The sequence below is a fragment of the Erythrolamprus reginae genome, chromosome Z (assembly GCF_031021105.1).
Source record: "Erythrolamprus reginae isolate rEryReg1 chromosome Z, rEryReg1.hap1, whole genome shotgun sequence".
NCBI lineage: Eukaryota > Metazoa > Chordata > Lepidosauria > Squamata > Dipsadidae > Erythrolamprus > Erythrolamprus reginae.
In genome coordinates this window covers 51222690-51237947 of record NC_091963.1, presented here as the reverse complement: position 1 = coordinate 51237947, position 15258 = coordinate 51222690, and the positions used below count along the sequence as shown (strand labels likewise).

Sequence of the window (15258 nt, the reverse complement as noted above, 5' to 3'; positions counted from 1 at the left end):
TCACTAATATGAATGTTTTTCTGTTTGTCTTTCAGAAGCTGGAGGATATATTCGACAGTTTGGGCCCCTGGTTCTGCGGAGCTATGCCCACTTCTCTTCACCCAGGTCGGAGCCTCTTCCCTGCGAGGGTACAGCTCCAAGGACCGGGCGTCGCCCAAAGGAACGAGGTCCCCGGCCTGCGCGGCCATACCTCTGTTCGGAGCGACCATCAGGAGCCGGACACGACGAAGACATGGGCATTTGAATTTCCCGCCAGGGAGAAAAGCCGCGGCGGGGAAACGAGCCGGCGAGCGGAGCGCCGAGCCAGGAAGCCCGGGAGAGATCATCGCCGTTGTAACGGCAACTGTAATGGGCGCGGCCATGACAATAAGGGCGCCAGGCACAGGGCGCCGCCATTTTGAGGCTTAGCTCCGGGCCGCCATTTTGGAGGAGGGACGGACAGCCCGATTACCCAATTACAGCGCCCGGATGTCCTGTGTAACAGGAAGAGGCGGAACATAATAGCGGCGGCCATTTTTACTGACCAGATTGCTCAAACGCAGCTATAATTACTTGTGGTCTCACGGAGCCTTATAATCATCCTCATGGCCGATCCAGCCCAACAGGGGACAACTGAAGCCCCGATCACAAAGGCTAAGGAGAAGTCTCACTCTTCCAAGCCCAAGTCTAAAACTTCGCAAACCTCCTCTGCAATGAGAGATGCTGAAAGGCGCATCAAAGCCCTGGAGGAGCAATTGGAGGCGCAAAAGCAAGCTGCCATGCCACAGAATGCACCTATATCAGGTACTACCCCCCCGGGGCTCCCGGAGGGCATGGGATCAGCAACTGATCGAGACTGGTCACCAGATAGGTTTGGGGGTGCATCCCAGGTGGCAGAGCCAACTAGGCCAGAAACTACCAGGCCTTCTTCTTCTTCTTCCCCGGCATGGCACATGGCATCTCAACCAATGCCAACTGCCTCATTCACCCCGACAGCAGCTGGCCTCAGATCCTCCCCAGACACCTGGCAACGCCTGCCACCTGCACTGCAGGACATGATTGCTTCGGCCTATTCCCATGGCATAGTAGCTGGGGCCCAACAACACATGCCCAGTGCCCCCCCTGCTTCACCTCGCCCTCCTCCATCTATCCAGAGGAATATATGGGCAGCTCCGGCACCCCCATCTCCCACGCACGAATCCTTTCAGGAGGACATGGGCTTTAGGGAGCATGGTTCTGATCCGGATGATGGCCTATCAGAGGATGAAGGTGTACCTCCAGAACCCCCGGCATATACTGGCCTCTTTAGGCCCTCTATTTTTCGTGTGCTCTTGAACAAGGCTAAGCTAACTATAGCCTCAGATGCACCTGACAAGCCCGCTGACCAGGCAGCAATCACTCAACCGACCTCAAGGGTGCTTACTGAAACCCAGAGGGAAGCAGACTGTATACCTGCTCCCAAATTGTTCTTGGACAATGTTAAAAGACCCTGGCAATACCCAGCGGGTGCTCTAGGCCCGACAGTTTCGGAAAGAAAATTCTATGCATTTGAACCAGAATTGGAGAATTTACTAGAATTCCCATCTGTAGATGCCCCTGTAGCGGCTCTTGTTTCTAATGCGCTCGTGCCATCAGAGGTGGCAGACGGCCTACGACCAGAAGACCGGAGGGCCGAGAGCATAATCAAAAAGGCACATCAAATGAATGCATGGGCCCTCAAAGCAGCCTCAGCTGCTTCATTTTTTAACCGAGCTTCGGTCCTTTGGTTGCAAGACATGCTCACGAGATTAGGACCGGAAGATGGCCGCTTGAGGCAAGACCTCAACAAGCTACTAGCGGCAGCTGAGTTCTCCGCAGACGCCACCTTATCGGCATCCCGTTTTTCTTCACGGGCTCTAGCAGCAAATCAGTCGGCTCGACGCTTACTCTGGCTCCGGACATGGCAAGCTGACGCCAAGTCCAAATGGCGTCTGGCTTCAGCCCCATTTGATGGTGCTAAATTGTTTGGTGAATCTCTTGACAAGGTCCTCATAGAGGATAAAGACAAGAAGAAGGTCTTACCCAGAACCTATAGAAGGCAAGACAGACGGACCACGCCATACTTCAGACGCCCACCCTTTCGGGCGGAGGCCTCCTCCAATGCACCCCAGGTTGGAAGGTCATACACTCAGGGGTCATACTCTCAAACTTCGTACAGAGCAGACAGAGGTGGCTTTGGAGATCGGAATAAACAATTCCAACAATCAAGGAGACCATACAGAGGCTCCAACAGAGGAGGTTATAGAAGGAACAAATGACTCCATCGAGAGCTTTCCTATAGGAGGACGGCTACAACACTTCACCGCCTCTTGGGAAGCCATATCTACAGACTCTTGGGCTCTAAGAACTATAGCACAAGGTCTCACTTTGGAATTTATTCAGGAACCTCCCAGCAGGTTCCTGCAATGCCCAACAACCTTCAACAACCTCAAGAACAACCTTCTGTATCACGAGATCAACCACCTCCTTCAGATAGGCGCCATCGAAAGGGTCCCGTCCCATCAGGAGGGGCGGGGATACTATTCAATCGTGTTCATAGTACCAAAGGCCTCCGGTGGTTGCCGCCTCATTCTAAATTTGAAACGACTAAACATATACCTCAAATATCGGCGTTTCAAGATGCATTCCCTAAAGACAATATTAGCAGCAATTCGCCAAGGGGATTGGTTAACGTCGATAGACCTCAAAGAGGCCTACCTGCATATCCCAGTACATCAGGATTACAGGAAATATCTTCGGTTTTGCCTGGACAACCAGCATTTCCAGTACAGGGCCATGCCTTTCGGCCTGTCATCTGCACCCAGGACATTCACAAAGTTACTGGACATACTCACAGCTCATCTCAGGTCTCGTCCACTACGCCTCATGGCGTATCTGGACGATATCATCATCCTGTCCAAAAGTCCTGGACGGGCTCACCACGACCTAACAGAAACCATAAGGACACTAGAACACCTCGGTTTTTCCATCAATCATCAAAAGAGCCACTTTACACCAACAAGGTACCTACCTCACCTAGGCACCAACATAGACACCACAGTCGGCATGGTCTTCCTTTCAGCAGAACGACAAGCCAAGGTCAAGACCTTGGTCACACAGCTACAACGCAACCGTTCTCCGACCTTAGCCTTCCTCTCTCAACTGTTGGGGGTATTCATATCTTGTATAGACATTCTACCTTGGGCCAGACTCCATGCCAGGCCTCTGCAATGGTTCCTCATTCCCTTTCAGAGGAACAGAACGAGTCACTCGTCCGCATCAGTGACAATTTCTCACGAAGTAAGGAGATCACTTCCTTGGTGGAAGTCATCAGCCCTCACGCAAGGATCACCGTTCCTGCCACAACAGGAGATGACCATAACAACGGACGCGAGCCTCTCAGGCTGGGGAGCACACTCCGAGGTGGGAGTGGCCCAGGGCCTTTGGACCGAAGAGGAGCTCACATCCCCAAACATCAATTACCTGGAGCTCAGAGCCGTTCACCTGGCTCTCAGACATTTCACTGCACAGGTCAGAGGTCAGAACGTATTGATCCTCACAGACAACGTGGCGACAAGGGCGCACATCAACCATCAGGGCGGCACAAGATCGGGTCGCCTGATGAGGGAATCCCAGTCCCTGTTCAAATGGGCGGAACGACACCTATCATCCCTGAGGGCGGAACACATATCGGGCATCTCGAATCTTCAAGCAGACTGGCTCAGCCGGACCACCATAAATCCGGCAGAGTGGAGCCTGGGCAACGATCTGTTCATGGAGATCATTCACAAATACGGGACGCCACAGGTGGATTTGTTTGCCACCCATCACAACAACCAATTGCCCAGGTTCTTTTCGAGGTTCCCCTCGCCGGGAGCAGAGCAGATCAATGCCCTGTCATGCCAGTGGCCGGAGGGTCTGCTATATGCTTTTCCTCCTATCTGTCTGATCCCAAGGGTAGTCAACAAGCTGCTGCAAGAACAAGCGGAGATCCTTTTGGTGGCCCCATTCTGGCCCAGGAGGCCTTGGTTCGCAGACTTGATGGGTCTTTCAATCTCTCCTCCCTGGCGAATCCCACACCACAAAGTGGTTCTGACACAGGGGTCGATCTACCACCCAGACCCTCAGTGGTGGAGTCTTGCCGTGTGGCACTTGAGGGGGAGAGATTGAGGAGAGAACAACTACCGGACAAAGTAATAAATACTATGCAGGCAGCTCGCCGGCCCTCCACGACCCGCATTTATCAGGCCACATGGAGGGCATACTGTTTATTTTGTAGAAACCGTCATCAGGACCCACAGGACCCATCCGTAATCCAGATCCTGGAATTCCTACAAGCTGGGTTGGACAAAGGACTGTCACCCAACACGCTTCGCAGGCAAACGGCAGCTATAGCCACAATACTTAAAATGGACTTTTCTCGCCCAATTTCACAACACCCATGGATTCGGGATTTTATCCGGGGAGCATCGAACATCAGACCTCCCACCATTCACAGATTCCCTACATGGGACTTACCTCTGGTCCTACAGGCCTTGACAGAACCTCCCTTTGAACCTCTAAGAGATATTCCACTTCGTCTCTTATTGTTGAAAACGGCCTTCTTAACAGCAATCACATCAGCGAGGCGAGTATCCGAACTCGCGGCCTTGTCAATCAGACCGGACTTATGCATTTTTCATACAAACAATGTAGTCCTAAGGCCTGATCCTACCTTTTTACCAAAAGTAAACACTGTCTTCCACAGATCACAAGACATCATCCTCCTGGATTTTTGTGCCAAAGGGTCACATCCACTAGAACTAAGGTGGCACAAGATTGATGTCCGTCGTGCCATCAAAATATACATAAGACGGACAAGTTCCTTCCGGAAAACAGAGGCCCTGTTCGTTTCCTATTTCCCGGCATCCATGGGGAATAAAGTATCCTCTAAGACTGTCAGTTGTTGGATACGCTCCTGCATTGCTATAGCATATAAATCAAGATCTGCACCAATACCTAGAGGTATCACGGCCCACTCTACAAGAAGTGCAGCCACATCAGCGGCCTGGGCGACACAGGCCCCCCTGGAAGATATTTGTAGGGCAGCAACCTGGACTGCCCCCAATACGTTTATCAAGCACTACCGTTTGGACAGTTTCGCTTCAGCTGAAGCGGCATTTGGACGCAGAGTGTTGCAGAGAGTTTGCACCGAGTCTGCGCCCCTGGTCCAGCCTTCTCCCTCCCTAATAGTTTAAAGCTTGGGTATATCCCATGTTGGACTCTCCGAAGCAGTGCAAGTGGAGAAGAACCGTTGCACTTACCTGAACGGTCTTCTCGCTGCACTGCAAGGAGAGTCCAAACCCACCCGGCTAAGGGGCCCAGGGTCACTAGACGATTCATAGTTGAGTTTGGATTCTGTTGAATCAGTTGAATAAAGTTTTCTTGTTTTTCTACCACTATGACTTCGTTTTATTATAAGACTGACCCGGAGAGGGCAACATGGGGGTTGGACCGGTTATTTATGCTAATTTTTAACTCAGTCCCTTCCAATAGGCTGTAGATTAACCCATGTTGGACTCTCCTTGCAGTGCAGCGAGAAGACCGTTCAGGTAAGTGCAACGGTTCTTTTCTTGGCTTGTGTTCAGTAAGCCCGTGATTGTGAATCTATGGCATCCATGCCACATGTGGCACATGGAACTATACCTGCTGGCATGCAAGCTCCAGCATATATGTGTGTGTGTGCCTGCCAGCTGATTTTTAGCTCATGTGGAGATTCTGGGAGGGCTATTTTGGCCTCCAAAGAGCCTCCAGGGTGGTGGGAGGGAGCATTTTCATCCTCCCCAAGCTTTAAGAAAGCCTCTGGAGCCTGGGAGGGTTGAAAAATGGACTTACTGGGCCTGCTGGAAGTCGTGAAACGGGAGTCATGCACACATGTGCAAGGGTGAGTGGGAAGAGTGGGGGACTTTAAATTATGGGTATGGCTATACACGATAGTGCACAACCACTATTTCAACACCTAAGGAAAAAAGTTTGCCATCACTGCACTAAGCATTTTAAATATATTCTTTGAATCTCAATACCTGAATAGTATCTTCTTTCTGTTACCCTTATTTTTCTTGCTTCCTGTCATTTCCTTAACTTTTTATTACATTAACTGATTTACTTTGTTACTAGCGAACTCTTTTTTATGTTCCTTGTATATTTATTGATGGAAGGATGCAATTTAAAATATAGGCAAGAGATTTAAAATAGAGACAAGAAAACAGCATCATAGCTATTCTCTACCAGAAAAGGCTAATATGGATATATTTGTATTATGGTGCAATTCACTTTGAGAACAACATTGTGGAAGTACCACAGAGCAGTTATTTATAAATATGGTCAAGAAAAGTTTGAAAGAATATATCTCTTTTTTAGGTGTTGGGGATCTTCTTCATAACCGACTTCCGAGTGAATATCTTAAAAATAAAGACAGAGAACGTGCTGTTTTTACTGCGCTTCGACAAAATTTGAAAAAGGCAAATTACCATAACTTTGATACTTTATTGCATGCGTTTCGCCATTATGATAAGGTAACTGACTTTATATTAGCTTAACAGGGTTTTTTTTGTGAATGATGTATGAAGCTTTACACTCCAGTATTCTAAATGCTGCAGCAAAAAGTAAAATGTTCCTATTTAGAATAGAATAGAATAGAATTTTATTGGTCAAGTGTGATCGTGGATACAGGTATGATGGTCTTGGCATATTCAGCCCGAAGATCACGAGTGGGACCTCGGCGAAACGTCGCCAGAAATTTCTAAATCCTACATGGGAAGAAACCTGAATATACCAAGAGCGTCATATATATATATATATATATGTTTTTTATATCAGATCACCTTGGTATATTGAAGGAACGTCACAGCTCCTTTTTGCCTCTAGGCCCAACCCAGGGTCATTTCAAGGCAGTTAATTTATTCATAGCTGACAACTATATTCTGTACGTTGCCAGCGAAGCGCTCATTTTTGCGATGCTGGGATTCTCCTACTGGGATTCCCCTGCAGCATCGTAAAAACACAGAAGTCCGGAGGTGGTGTTTTCCATGGTGGGGAGCCTCAGCAGTGCAAAAATGGGCGCTTCGGCTGGCAAAAGGGGTGAATTTTGGCCTTGTACGCATTAATCACATTGTTTCATCTTACAAACTTTTCACCTTAAGAACTTCGTCCCGGAAACAATTAAGTTTGTAAGACAAGGTATCACTGTATGTCACATGTTTTTTTGCTGAATTTGAAAATTAAGGGAGACTAGGATAGATCTATTTCGCCCTTATTTTGGCCTCATCAGCTAGCCATACCCTCACTGGGACATGAGGGTATCACATGTTTTTGCTGAATTTTTAAAATTAAGGGAGAACAGAAAAAAAACATATATATATATATGCAAAAATATGTGAGATATATATATATATATATATGTGTCACATGTTTAAGCTGAATTTGAAAATTAATATATATATATATATATATATTTGTTTTTGTAGATTTTGAAAGCAGCACCAAGCTAACAACTTCAGCCTGATGATGGTGAATGTAATTTCACCGAAATGTCACATAGAAACCGAACTCAGAACAATCTACATATATCTATATCTATATAACAATCTACATATATATAACAATCTACATAATCTATTATATTATAAATTTTAAAACGTTACAGAGATTGTACTGGCTGTTGCCTCTTCACATGTTTTTTGCTGAAATTTTTAAAATTAAGGAAGACTAGGATGGCACCATTTTGGCCTTGTTCTGGCCTCATCAGCTAGCCACACCCTTACTGGGATTTGATCCGGCAGCTTCTGCCTTGTAAGGCAGAGAATTAACAGCTGAGCCACCAGACCTGATCCCTTCAGCTGTGTACCAGGGGGAGACTATATGTTTTTTATGTCGGATCATCCTGGTATATTGAAGGAATGTCACAGCTCCTTTTTGCCTCTAGGCTCAACGCAGGGCCATTTCAAGGCAGTTAATTTATTCATTCATTCATTCATTCATTTATTCATTCATTCATTTATTTATTTATTTATTGGATTTGTATGCCACCCCTCTCCGCAGACTCGGGCCGGCTAACAACAATGATAAAAAGCAACATGTAACAATCCAATTTAATAAAACAACTAAAAACCCTTATTATAAAAACCAAACATACATACAAACATACCATACATAACTTGTAATGGCCTAGGGGAAGGAATATGCTAACTCCCCCATGCCTGGCGACAAAGGTGGGTCTTGAGTAATTTGCAAAAGACAAGGAGGGTGAGGGCCGTTCTAATCTCTGGGGGGGAGTTGATTCCAGAGGGCTGGGGCCACCACAGAGAAGGCTCTTCCCCTGGGGCCCACCAAACGACATTGTTTGATCTACGGGACCCGGAGAAGGCCAACTCTGTGGGACCTTATCAGCCGCTGGGATTCGTGTGGTAGAAGTCGGCTCCAGATGTATTCTGGCCCAATGCCATGTAGGGCTTTAAAGGTCATTACCAACATTTTGAATTGTGACCGGAAACCGATTGGCAGCCAATGCAGGCCGCGGAGTGTTGCAGAAACGTGGGCGAATCTAGGAAGCCCCACGATGGCTCTCACGGCCGCATTCTGCATGATCTGAAGTTTCCGAACACTTTTCAAAGGTAGCCCCATTGCAGTAATCGAACCTCGAGGTGATGAGGGCATGAGTGACTGTGAGCAATGACTCACTGTCCAAATAGGGCCGTAACTGGTGCACCAGGCGAACATATATATATGTCACACACACACACACACACACACATATATATATATGTTTTGTTTTTTATGTCGGATCACCCTGGTATATTGAAGGAACGTCACAGCTCCTTTTTGCCTCTAGGCCCAACCCAGGACCATTTCAAGGCAGTTAATTTATTCATAGCCGACAACTATATTCTGTATGTATCAAATGTTTTTAGCTGGAATTTTTTAAAATTAAGGGAGACTAGGATGGTCCGAAGACTAAAGGGAGACTACAAGGCCGAAATGGGACCATCCTAGTCTCCCTTAATTTTAAAAAATTCCAGCTAAAAACCTTTGATATACATACATACATACATACATACATACATACATACATACATGTATGTATGTATGTATGTATATATATATGTGTGTGTGTGTGTGTGTGTGTATATGTCCCATTTTTTTTGCTGAATTTGAAAATTAAAGGAGACTAGGATAGATCTATTTTGGCCCTATTTTGGCCTCATCAGCTAGCCATACCCACTGGGACTTGAACCTGCAACCTTTGCCTTGTAAGGCAGAGAATTATCCTCTAGGCTACAGTATCCAATCCCTTCAGCTCTGCACCAGGGAAGGGTTACATATTTTTGTGTCGAATGGATGGATGAATGGATGGATGGAGGGAGGGAGGGAGGGAGAGGGAGGGAGGGAGAGAGAGAAAGAGAAAATGGAAAAAAGGCAGGATATTAAACATATAGTAAATGTTGCAATTCTATGTAAAAAATACCCTGTTCTTTTATTATTATTTTATTAATTATTATATAATAACATTCAAACATATTGCATGTGTCTAAAAAGGTCTGCAGTTTTTAAAATGTGTGAATATCTATTCATATAATATTCTTACAAGTAATGATGAAAACAATTTTAATGTACCTTTTGTTTTTATGGGGTCCAGGGCTATAGGCTAAGTAAGGAAAAGAAAGGAAAAAGTTATACCTAGAAGAAACAAAGCACTTACTTAGTATTAGCAAGCAAATTACGTGGAAGTGGTCAAGTAGTCAGTATTTGAGCTCAGCTTTAGTTAGTCTTTCAACATTTTTTAATGTTGAAAGAATTCAATCTATAAAAACAAAATAATTTGTAAGTGCTAACAATGTTCCCTCTAATTTTTTTTCGGTGTGGGCGAAAAAGTAGTGTCTGAGCGGAGTCCCTTTGGGACTGGGCGGCATAGAAGTATGTATGTATGTGTCTGTGTGTGTGTGTGTGTATATATGTATAAATAAATAAATAAATAATCTCTTCTTTTTCATTAAAATAAATTAATATTAAAACAAAACCAAAATCTATTACTATTATTACTATCTTCTCTTTTTCCATCCCTGTCTCCTCCCCTTGTGTGTGTGTGTGTGTGTGTATGTGAACTCTTGAACCATTTCCAATAACAGGTGAGGGCTATTGGAAATGGTTCAAGAGTTCACACACACACACACACACACGGCTGGGGGGTTTTTTCTCTGTTATTATTTGGGTGCTTTTTACCATATGCTTTAAATCAAGAGTCATTTCTCTCTCTTTCTCCCCCCCTCTTTCTCTCTCTCTCTCTCTCTTTCTATCTCGCTCTGTCTGTTGCTCTCTCTCTTTCTGTTTTCTTTCTCTATTGCTTTCTTTCTCTTTCTTTCTATCTATCTTGCTTTCTTTCTCTCTCTTGCTATCTCTCTCTCCCCCCTCTTTCTCTCTCTCTCTTTCTCACTTACTTTCTCTCCCTCTCTCTTTCCATCTTGCTCTGTCTGTTGCTCTCTCCCTCTCTCTCTCCCTCTTGTTTTCTTTCTATCTCTCTCTATTGTTCTTTCTCTCTCTTTCTTTCTATCTATCTTGCTTTCTTTCTCTCTCTTGCTATCTCTCTCTCCCCCCTCTTTCTCTCTCTCTCTCTCTTTCTCACTTTCTCTCTCCCTCTCTCTTTTCATCTTGCTGTCTGTTGCTCTCTGTCAGCGAGGGGGCTGCGAGAGCGCTTTCTCCGAGTGCTTCGGGAACGCCTGCCCTGCCTCTACTGCAGCCCCCTTGCTGAAAGCTTGGGACAAAAGCGCTCCCAGCGAAGGGCTACAAGAGGGGCGGGGCGGGCATTCCCAAAGCACGCGGAGAAAACCCTATCGTAGCCCCAATGGCTGGGAGCGCAGATGATGAGAAGAAGCTGCAGCCGCCACCGCCGCGGGAGAAATTGTGCCCCAAGGCGGGAGGTGGAGAAAGCCAGAGAGGGAGCGGATTGGGTGGGCGGGGGGCAGCAGTGAGAGGCCAGCGGTGCGAGGGGGCCGGAGGCATGGTGGGGAGGCAGGGGCGGCCGCGGCTCCATGGCCGGCAGGGGGATGGGGAGCGCGCACAGCACCTTAGCACTTTCATCGCTCCCCGCCCCAACTCCAACGTCCGGCTCCTTGCGCGCGCTTGGAAAAGGGTGCGCAGGGGGGTATTGGGTGTGCGCGTGCCTGCGTGCACAGCTTACAGAGATTGGTGAGCGCTAATCCTTCAAATAGTTTTAAACATATTAAACTCTAATTTTCTACCTCAGTATGAAAGAAGAAATTATGTCATTTGTTGTATTCCTTTATATTGACCTGAAAAAGTATATTGATTGACATTAGTTCATCTAAAATATTATTTCAGTTGGCCCTTTAATTAAATTTAATTTATATTTGCACACTGTATTTTAATTTATATTCAATATCTATTATAATTTCTTATATTACTTAGCAAGTCTATTAGGAAATGGGCACACAAGAATTTGTTTTTAAAATTCATATCATCTTTAATCAGGATGGTGATCGAAAAATAAGCAGAGAAGATTTGAAAAAGACATGTTTTCAGCTTAACTTGGACTTGGATGATGAACTTTTGGATTCTTTATTTAATTACTGTGATTTGGATAAAGATGGTTTTATAGACTATTTGGAGTTTGTAAATTTTCTTAACTGGAAAGACAAAATGGCTATTCAAGAGTTTGAAGAAAAAATAATTACAAAAGGTATGTGATCAATATTAAATGATAATTTAGATCATTAAATTTGATACCAATAGAGTGAACTTAAATTTATTGGGTATTTCATAAAGTAAATTGAAAATTTGGAATTTGTAGCAATAAGAATAACCATTTTTTCTTTTAAATTAAATTTGAGTCTTGCATGCGGACTTTGCATAGGGTTTATTACTTTTGGTTTTAGACAGTGATGTGAAATGACTTTACCCAAGTTTGGCATCCCCTGCTATAGGGACTTCCCCTGGCTCTAGTGACAGTTGGGTGAAGAATGGGACCCAATAGCTCTCCAAGTATGCAGGGATCCACGCATTGCTCATTACCCAGATCGGCTAGCCGGTGAACCAATCCCCCATTTTCGTCATCCTGTCACATTTATGTAATGTTTTGTGGGTGTTTCTCTTTGTTTTTTTGCAAAAAAAAAGATTTTTTTTTACCCAGAAGTCCATATATAATTTTAGTCCCAAGTCCCAAGATGTAGATCCAAGATGGTGATCCAGGTAGATGCTTAGGTCTCATCGCTAGTCCTAACGCTAGGTCAAAATAGGTTAAAAATAGGAAATAAGCTAAAAAAATTCTCCAAATTATAACAGGATAAAATCAGGATAATAGCTAGTGAATCAGGTCCAATTTATCTAAAAGGAATAGTGCTTTCCGAGCAAAAGCTACATCAACAACCCAAGAGGAGCATCAAAGCAACCGGAAAAAAATCTCGGACTTTGCATGACTACAAAGCTACAAGACACTAAACAGAGGTACATTCCTCACCAGAGAGAGGGAGAGATAAGATCCAACCAGAGGGAGAAGCTTTAGTGAAGCGCAGTCATTTCACCAGCCCTGCGATCTGAACTAGGTGGGGTGAAAGGCGAACCGCGAAGAGCCCCAATTCCCTCTCCGGCGCTTCCCAGCTGATTTCTAAAAGCCCAGCAGAGTTACCAGGGAGTCTCCTCAACTTTTGGGAAATTTTCATTTTCCAAACAACGAATATCAAAGGGAATAGGCAGAAGCTGCTGTTTGTCTCAAGCCTCACAACTTTGAAGCCTTCCAAGCCCTGCAACTTTCAAGTGAATCTTGCAGAAAGCACAGCCAGTCCCCCCCACCCCAGCCCTGCAAACTGACCTGGGTGGATGGGAGATGAAAGGCAAGCCTTCTGCAGATCATAAAACGTCTGTGCCTTCCCAAAGCTGAAAAACTGATCCGAGTAGCATTAGGAGTCCAACACCAAAATCCCAACTGCCTCCACACTTAAACAGGGTGATCCGCCATTACCACGTGGCTCACTAATTTAACAAAGACCAAGTGATTCCCCCCTGGTCTCTGTTCTTCATAATCTCTGTTCTTCATAATCTTAAAATCACTCAGCTAGCAGTGATGCTCCAACCCCCCCTAGTGGCTGTAAAGTAACCCAGCAGTCACATCTAAAACCTTTCTCATTCATCAGCTTTAAGATTTCTACAGGACGCTCCAACCCCCACCCCCTAGTGGCTGCAAAGGAACCTAGCAGTCACATCTAAATTTTTCTCTTTAAAAATCTCAACAGAACATACAACCAAGTCAAACAATCAACAATCAACAAATAGATTTTTAAGTCTCACCCCAGCAACTATGCCATTCAAGAAACCCCCCCCCAAGTAAATCAAGTAAATGATTCTGATAACATTTGCTTTATATGCAACAACACTTAATATACAAGAAGAATTTATAAAATGTCACTCCTGCAAAAAATCAGCTCACCACACTTGCCTTAATATAAATAAACACGTCGCCACTTTTCTTCAAGATAATCCTTCATTCTACTATTTCTGCCTATCTTGTACTCCCAAACCAGACTCCTTTGGAAATTGGTCTGATGTAATCCTAACAGCAGTCTCTAAAACTCAACAATCGTACACAGAAAGCATGGAACCACCAAGATCTGATAAACCCTAAAACACCAAAACAAGTACCCTACACCACCCCACTACCACCACTTTATACCCTATCTAGGCCACTAAAACCTCTACCTCCAAACCCTATTACCGACATCTCCACCCTGGTGAAAGATGCCATGGAACATGAACAAAAACATCAGAATGCCATCCTTTTTGGCCTAGAGGAAAATGGGGAAACTGGTTTAACAAATATACGTAATATCATCTGCAAGCAGCATCCTCAAACAATTGCCTCTGATGACATCTTAGAGGTCACTAGAAACGGCCCTGTATGTTGTACCTGATTTTATCTTTCCTGAAACCTTAATATGTCATCTTTCCCTCAATACTACACTCCACTTCCTACTTTGCTACAGAGCTCCAAATTACGACATTACTCATGTAACAAAATTAACCTCCCTACTAATGTGGGCAACCTCCTGCCCATGTCCCATTATCTTCCTTGGTGACCTCAACCTACCACACATCAACTGGACCCTAAACGAATGCTCCACAGAACCTATACATACTGCCCTTTATAACGCCGTCACCAGCTTGGGACTTGAACAATTAGTATCAAACAATAACAGGACTCAACAACTGTCTTGACCTCATATTCTGTAATAGTAAAAGTGCTATCTATGGACTGCATATAAAAGAACCCTTCTCCAACAGCGATCATAGTATGATTAACTTCAACCTCAATCTACACCATCCTAACACTCACCTGAATAATGTGACCGCTAAGTACAATTTTAGGAAAGCCAACTATGAACTCATGGATGCCAATCTCTCAATTCTTAACTGGCAATCTTTGTTCTCTAACTGCATCACCATTGATGACCTCTACAACACGTTCTTACTCCAAATTAAAAGATTTATCGGACTACATGTACCACTAATTTCATCCAGAGGTAAATGAAAAAATAACTTACCTGTCTCGATAAAGAAACTACAAACCAAAAACAGATTTCTCTGGCATAAAAGCAAAAAGACCAAGTAACCAACTTCAAAAGCCGCTACAAAAGCATATGCCAACAAATAAAAGCAGAATGTCTCAACTATCACAGCAAACAAGAAGAAAACCTCCTTCGCACCAAATCTAACCGAGCCTTCTACAACTTCGTCAACAACAAACTCAATGACTCTAGACCTATTCCACCTCTCATAGGACCCAACAGCAAAGAATACCACGATGATCCATCCAAAGCTACCCTCTTCAACTCTTTCTTTGGCTCTGTCTTTGTTAACAGTAATGGCTCATCCCCCATCTTTGCAAATCGCACCTCAAACTCTCTCAACAACCTAACCCAAATCGACTTCACTATAGAGCACTATTGAAAAAGCAATCATGACCTCAAACCTTCCCTATCAGTCGGACCAGATGGTCTTTGTGCATACTTCCTAAAAAAGCTTTCTTCTGCTGTAGCCGAACCTCTAAGCATTATCTTCCAAAAATCCTTCAGGACCAGCACACTCCCCAAGCTGTGGTCAAAAGCAATAGCCATCTTCAAAAAAGGAGACCCTTCACTCGTTGACAACTACAGACCAATATCACTATGCTGCGTCCCTTGTAAAATCATGGAATCAATTATAAATCAATCAATCACC

At 44.7% G+C, this 15258-nt stretch overlaps 1 protein-coding gene across 1 annotated transcript in view; it reads left to right on the top strand.

Annotated features, from left to right (window-relative positions):
- Nucleotides 1–15258, top strand: part of EFHB (EF-hand domain family member B) — an 80657-nt gene that overhangs the window by 55277 nt on the left and 10122 nt on the right. Inside the window, exons 9-10 of the mRNA XM_070727253.1 lie at nucleotides 6397–6551; nucleotides 11521–11728. Of these exons, the coding sequence (XP_070583354.1) occupies nucleotides 6397–6551; nucleotides 11521–11728 (363 nt within the window). The remainder of the gene's footprint in view (nucleotides 1–6396; nucleotides 6552–11520; nucleotides 11729–15258) is intronic.